General features: G+C 30.4%; 1 protein-coding gene across 2 annotated transcripts in view; it reads right to left on the bottom strand.

The window, feature by feature from the left end:
- Positions 1-396: 396 nt before the first annotated feature.
- The window catches only part of LOC145297532 (polycystin-2-like), a 65,640-nt gene continuing 58,171 nt past the window's right edge, over positions 397-7,865 (bottom strand). Inside the window, exons 13-15 of one of the 2 annotated variants that reach the window (XM_080143477.1) lie at positions 6,420-6,611; positions 4,963-4,989; positions 460-578 (exon numbers count right to left, since the gene is read on the bottom strand). In XM_080143477.1, coding sequence (XP_079999603.1) covers positions 4,975-4,989; positions 6,420-6,611 — 207 coding nt within the window. In that variant the 3' untranslated portion in view covers positions 460-578; positions 4,963-4,974. Of the gene's footprint in view, positions 579-4,962; positions 4,990-6,419; positions 6,612-7,865 lie in introns of both variants that reach the window. The other variant, XM_080143476.1, reaches the window with a different exon arrangement.

Here is a 7,865-nt window from a genome sequence, read left to right as displayed (position 1 = left end):
CAAATTAGGGATGAAAAATTCTGAAAATATTGGATAAATAAGTGCAAGGAAAGGCAGTTTTTCCTTTTTGTTGTAAAAAAAGTTAGCAAAACACAAAACAATCAACTAATATATATATATATATATATATATATATATATAAAATACACTTTGAAATGCTTTTAAATGAATCTTTTTTTTTCCCCAAGAGATCATTATTGTTAGAGTTCCCTCATATTTATTCTGTCCATTTTCAGAGAGGGGAGAGAGAGAGAATGGTATCACTGAGAGGCCAGAGGTGGCATCACCCTAAGGTAATGTTTGCTGGTAAAAATAACAAAAAAAAAAAGTGTGTCTGCATTTCTGTATGTGGTAAGTTATCGAATAAAACCCTCCAAGGTGAAAGTGAGTGTTGAAACTAAGATCACAAGAACAAAATGGTAGCAAGGAACCATCGGCTTTGCAGAACAATGCCATGGTTGTTCGGGTGCCAAAATTAGTCTTGTGGTGTTTGGTGCATCTTGGAATTGTTACACATTGTTCTTGTAATTCCAAAAATTTTTTTCATTTGTGGCAGTCTACATGTGGGAGTTTGCAAGCTGAAAAGACCAAGAGAAAAAAAGAGAAAATTAGACAAAAAATAAAAAATATATTTAGCATAATTTAAAGTAAATATCAAAAATATATATCTATTGAAATAGGTATTTAAACATATTTAAAAACGTTGAAATAGGTATGTAAACATATCTAAAAATATTGAAATGGGTATTTAAATATATTTAAAAATACTGAAATAAAATACTGAACTGAAGTATATTTAAAAATGTTGAAATAGGTATTTAAACATATTTAAAAACACTGAAATAGTTATTTAAACATATCTAAAAAGCTATGGGTTTTAAATAATTAAAAAAAAAAAAAAAAAGTTTTATTAGTTTGAGATGTTTTATTTCAACATGACGGGAGAATTTGTAACTGTATACTTCTATTAATAAACCACCAAAAAGTCTATAGGATAAGGAATGTTGATATATATTATTTAGAATTTTTCAGATGAAGATTAATAATTTGTATTATTTAGATTACTCGGAATACTTTTCTCATCTTGGTTGTTATTTTTTAAACGTTTCATCCAATGTAACGTCTGACCATCTTCAGGTGCATTATCTTGACCTCAGGAATCTGTATTGAATTTTGAACGAAACCCACAGAGTTTCCTGAGTTTGACAAAATGCACCTGAAGAAGACAGGAAGTTACATCAGCCGAAACGTTGTGAGAATAACATGTAAGATGAGAACAGTGGTCATAATATTCCAAATTATCAATCCTCATCTAAAAAATTTTAAAACAAAAAGACAGTTGAATTTTGAAGAATTATAAAACTTATTTTTACTTTACAAAAGCAATCCATGTCAGAACAATTTATTTTCAGAGTCAAATTATTAGCAAATAAAATGGTGACTTTGAGTGTCAGACAAGATTATAGGGTAAGTTCGAGAGCAGGATTTTGAAATAGTTAGTGCAATCATGATGATAAACTATTATTTATCATCATCATCATCATCATCATGATCGTTGCCTGCATGATTTGTGCAATCATAATGGTCCTCAGACTTATGAAGCAACTAATATGGCCGGTTATGGTTTGTAGAATTAATTATAAATTAATATTTCATATATTCAATGTCATTTGTAGTCTCAATTCAATCCAAAATAAATTCTAGCTAAGAAGAAAACAACAATATGGCAGCCAGCAACACAGTTCACATATACGTATCCAAATAAAGCCAAAGAGACGATTTCAAGAAGGGTCGAGGGATGTTCCAAGAGTTAAGCCTTCTATTTTTTAAAACTCAAAATTGGAAGAGCTAGGAAGACGGGAGTGGTACCATTAAAACGAGAAATCTTTTGAACTCCAGAATTTATTTTTCTACAGTCACCACCATTTTCTATGCACTTTTTCCAGCGATGAACAATGGCTGTGCATAGAAGTCTGGAGCACACTTTGTCATGTGAGAATCGTTCCAAAATATAATTTTTTTTTTTTATAAACTCAAAGTTCAAGAGTTACAAAGACAGGAGTGGTATCACTAAAACGAGTAACTTTTTACGCTCCAGAATTTATTTTTCTACATATTCACTGCCATTCTCGATACACTTTTGTCAGAAAATTCATCATGAATGACACATCTCTGCTTCTGCGACACGTTCCTTTCTTAGAGTCTCACACTATCAATATCTGCAACAGAGAGATGAAACTTTCAGGTCATGAATGCATAAGTTCAGTCATCATAAAGCAATTTACAATTCCCTCTGATCCATTCAGGCAGAATAAAAAAAGTTGAAGGCATCATTTTTGGAACACCCTTCGTATATTCAAAGCAATACAATTAATGAGAGAAAAAAATATAGAATTTATTTTATGAGATATAAAACTCCGAAACACATTGATCAAAAATGCTGCAATAAGTTGGTGCTCAATTAGAGTACAAAATTACAATGGTACTGAAGCAGGCTAAGCCCATTGAATTGTTGAAACCCTAAAGATGATCTGGTGAAGTGATGCAGTCACTTTGATATGGATGTCCCTTGTAGAGCCAGGACTTTGGGGAACATTTAGAAGTCGTTCATTTAAAAAAAAAAAAAAAGAAAAAAAAAAAAAAAAAGGAAAAAATTGTCACAAGTAAAAAAGCCATGACAATAGCAGACAAAGGCAGTAGGATGAATAATCAGCTGTGAATAGCCAATAGAACAAGTGCAAAAGTAGTCAGTTTCTATTAAACAGGAGTGGTGGTGGCAAAGACAAAGACCTGACATAGGATTTCTGATCCTGAAGTCAGTATATTTAGAAATTTTGAGTCAGCTTAAGACAGTTTTCCAGTTTTAGCTTTTTAATGCTTGTAAACATGTGTTCGCACCCTTGGAGATAGTCAAGACAACACAACCAGAATATAAGATGAAGGAGAAGAAAACTATGGCACACAAGCGTTAGGGTCGGTAAATGACAAGGGGTGGGGACAGCATCATTCTACAGCTTCACAAGATCTGATAAAATGCTGGTGAGAGAAGGAATGGGGTAAAAGATAAGAAAATGTGGTTGCATAAATCCTAGAGTGAACAAAGCAATATTGTTAAGATGCCTCCCCCTTTTTATCTGAAAAATGCATTTTTAAACCAAAGATGTGACAGATTGACAGACAAAGCACTCATATATATGTATGGACATTTTTAAAAAATAATTTATAATGATCCAGTGGAAACTCTTTGTCTTTAGGTTTTGGTTTTGATTTCAGCTCACATATATTTATTTTTTACTTGTAAGAGGTGAACTGTTTAGAAAAAACATAATACTCGCATGCACATGTCTCAGTTTCTGTATTAATTAAAATGTAATATTTATGCATATTTTATGACCGGGTAATGCTGCCAACCTGCTAGTACATATATATAAAAAAAATCAGTAAATTACACAATGCCCCCATTAGTATTTACCATACATAAGCACAATCTTACACACATCTAATTTCATTGCTAATTTATGTCAGAGATCATTTTAAAGATAAATCTTTTGGTGCAGTATATTTAGGACTCCAACAATTTAGATTTTGTTATTTATATATTTTACTTTTCAAAGTACGGTCTGGTTTGGTTTGTCTTTTTATGGTGATTTTAGCCGCACAGGAGGGAAGGAATTGCCCTATCCAAACAGTATTTATGTAGGATTGAATGTAGTAAGATCCAATAGAATTTAAATTTAACATTGCCAGTTCTACAGTCTATAACAGTATCTACTAGGCCAGCCACACACCAGTTTTAGTGTTTTTGAAAACCAGCCGTAAAATTGAATTTACCAGTCAAGGAATTTTGTTAGTCCCAGTTTACAGTGATAGATAGGTAGATATGTAGATTATACAATGGTATTTAATGGTGGAATGATAAAATTTTCACCCTATAAAAAACGACAGGATTTCATTTCCGTTTAATGAATACTGGTTTTCTTTTCTTGTTGCAGATCATCTACTAGTTAGTCAGAGCGACAGGAGGCTTCTATCATGTCTGAAAGTGACATAATGTTCATTGAGCAAGACTAGAAATGCACCACTGTTCAACTCATGTTCTCTATCAATCCAAGTTATGATAACAGGACCATTGCCAGCACCCTCAAAATGCAAATCCGGATGGTTCAACACTTGAGGGTAGAGCTCAACAAAGTTTTCGGTCACGGTTATGGTCTTTGGTATGGTTTCAAGTGAGGGCCACATCATACCACCTCACATCTTTGAAGTTGGTTTGAAAATCAACTTCAAATTGTACCTGGATGTGCTGAAGAGTGTTGTGATCCCCTGATGCAATCAGGTGACTGCTGGCAGACTCTGGGTGTGATAGCAGGACTCGGCCCACAAGTCCAAAGAGACCCAGGCTTGTCTTCAGAAGGAATGCTATGACTTTGTACCCTTCTCTCACTGGCCCCCTCCTCTCCTGACTTTAATCTGCTGGACTTCTTCATTTGGTTATATGTCAAGAACATCAGCAACATAAATTAATTAACCAAGGAAGTAAGCCAGAATTACATTTTTAAGATGACAGCCATATGAAAAGAATTCCAACACTATTCTATTAAAGTATTTGCTGGAAGCAATCTAACTGAAATAAATTTTATTGTTTTTAAAAAATGCAACAATCCACTAAAAGAACCGATGAACCCAGATTAAGTATTGATTTTGTAAAAAGAAAGCTATCGATGGCAAAAGTCGAAACTGACTTTACTTTATGTATTAAAAAATAAAAATTGAAAGAATACAGGCATACAATATAGACACTCAGTAAATAGAGATATTGCAGAAAAGTGAATAAAAAAATTAAACATAAACACATTTTCATTAATGTTGATGGTAAAAAAAATGTAGTTTTCACAAGAATTTACTAAAGCAACAACAAAGTGATTTTCAATCAACAATCAATGAATTAATTACAGTATTTACCAAATCAAGCTTTTACACTTCAGATGTCTGTAAACAAAGATTTTTTTCCATATTTTACAAATTCAAATATAAATATGCAAAAATAAAGTATATTTAATAATTGTAATTAAAAAAAAAATACATTTTTTTTTCAGTGAAAATCAGAAATATATAAAAATAGCTATAGCTATCCAGCATTAATCTGGGGTCTTTATTTTTGTTTTTTTTAAATAGGATCTTGAAAGTTAAATGTAATAATTACTGTGTTGTTTGGTCATTAAATTAGTACTGAACCTTATAGTTATGAAAATATTGGATGTAAACCACTACCAAAATTTTCAATATTTTAATACACAAAGATTTGCTAAAAAAATTTAAGTAAAAAAAAAAAAAAAAAAAAAAAAAATACTTTTTATATGATGGTTTAAATCCTTCCAAATTCCAAAAGTTATTTTTTATTTTTTTCATTATTAACAAAAGATTAAAATGACCAATTTGTTTTCAAAGAAACAAATCCATTGCAAGGAATTTAATTTCATAATCAAGTTTTTTTTTAATAGGATTAAAAAAAAAAAAATGCTTGTTCTTTACGATATTGAGTTTTGACTTAAGCCATTAATTCTAGTAATATTTAATTTTAAAACAAGTTAAACATATGTATAATAGAAAGAAAAAAGGTCAGAATTAACCTATTAAGTCTCAGGGCATCTAAAGTGTTTACTATAGAGTTGAAACGTTGCATAATGACTAAGAATGTGTTAGAATACACAAATTTAAAGGAAAAATTTATTTTATTTAGTAGATGAAATATTGACTCTCTTATAAATAGGACACTGGGTACATCTGATATGTTTTAGAAATCAAGAGGCTATACATTGAAGATAAAATTTACACATACTAGTAAGGAGCAAAGCAGTTCACACAAAGAGTTGCATTGCATTTTGGTAATAAGTTAGTGATACAATATAAATAAGTTTTGCAATAATAAGTTCATACATGATCGAAAAAATAGAATTGTTGAAAATTTTAGAAGAATTTTTTTAATAAGATTCCAACAACTCAAAGAAAACTTGATGAATACAAATTAATTTTATCTTTTTGTCAGAGTAATTATGCAGTTAGCAGATATATTATCCTATAGATTTTAAAAAGAAATCATTTGCTATCCTATTTATAGGACAGTAGGGCCTAATGGGTTAAAAAAAATAATCAATTAATAGTTAATAAAAAAGTAATAATGTGTAAGTCACATAAAGGCAAGACATACAGGCACAAAAGAAGTGGGCCCATGAATTATTAATACAGATAATATTAGTTTTACAAATTGACAAAAAGAATAAAAAGCTTAAAAAAAAAAAAAAATCGTTTTCTTTTGTAAGAATGATTAAACAATTTTGCAACCAGAAGGTAAATATATATAAAGAATTTACTCGGAAATTATCAGCACACAGGTTTCATTTGAATAAATATTAGCTTACATTTTGTCCAGATCCTGGTCTGGAGCTTGAACGAGGTCTCAGTCCACCTGTACCTGGTCCACTACTGCTACCAGGTGACCCTCCACGTCCATTGGGTTGACTGATGGAAGCTTCTGAGTCCCAACGTTCAAGTTCTTCACGCACTAGTTTCTCCATCTGATCACGTTTCATTTCATCACTGTTGCCTGTAGACTGAAATTTAAAAAAATTAAAATTAATTAAATAATGAAAATAAAAATCAATATTTTATTACTTTGTTTTATTTTAATTTCATTTTCAGATAAATTTAATCATCACAAATTATAATTATCATCTAGCTTCCATCAACATTTTTCTAGCATCATTTAGCAACTCAAATCATAATATTCTACAGGTATTTTTTTATTTGTAGAATCATTTAAAAACTTACAAATATAATCAATATTTTATTTAATTTAAAAATTCGGTACTTGTACAGTTTAATCAAAACATTAAAAAAATGAAAATATGAAACAAAAAGTTATATTGTACGTATCTGTTTTGGACTGAAGATCTCTGAAAAAAATTTCACTTAATTTGATTGAGTAGTTTTTTTTTTGTACAACAGAAAAACACATTTTATGACAGCGTGTTGAAGGTAGACATCTTTGAATTTTTTGAAAACGCCACAGGGGAGATAAAAATTAGCTTTTCTTCCTAAAAATCGAACCTTTTGCTTGGTATCATAACAAATTGTTTTTTTGCTGTAAAAAAAAAAAAAAAAAACTACTTGAGGAAATTAAGTGAAATTGTTTGTTTTTTTTTCGTAGAACCTCATTCCATAATGGATATGTACAATATAACCTTTTTCCGATATTTTCATTTTTTAATGTCTTGATTAAACTGTACAAGTACCTAAAATTCTTCAGCATTATCTTGTAATCTTCTCAAAATAAGGAATTCAGACATTGCTAAAGTCGGTATTGTTGATTTTTATAAATAAAATTTTGCCTAAATTAAGAGAAAATTGCTTGTATAATACACATTTTAAGGAAACCAGTTTAATTGTAAATTCCCTGCTTCCAGCTTGTTTGGTCTAGTAATGTTCAATTCACTGTTCAAATATCTTATTATAATACCACTTTCTATTCCAGTAGCTTCTTTTCAAAAACTGCAGGCTGCTGAAACTTCCTACCACCTTTTCCTGCTACCCATAGCTTGTGTTGTATTTTTTTTAAGAGTAAGGCCAATATTAGTGATAGGCCCCCCCCCCCATATTCCAATACAGTTACAGATGTCGTACTAAATTCCCAATTCAGATTTTTTATAAATCTCTAAATATAAAATTGTTATCCCCCCCCCCCAATTACCGTAAAAAAAAAACACTCATCTTAAATATGCATATATTTTCCCAAACATAAAAACAGACTTGTGAGGGTGAGGTATAGATTTTAGTTTTACTTGTAGTTTAAAATCAATAAATATTTC

This window comes from Euprymna scolopes, chromosome 18, assembly GCF_053919585.1.
Source record: "Euprymna scolopes isolate OS-2025 chromosome 18, ASM5391958v1, whole genome shotgun sequence".
NCBI lineage: Eukaryota > Metazoa > Mollusca > Cephalopoda > Sepiida > Sepiolidae > Euprymna > Euprymna scolopes.
Note: the sequence above shows the minus strand (reverse complement) of the source record. Positions and strands in the feature narration are given on the sequence as shown.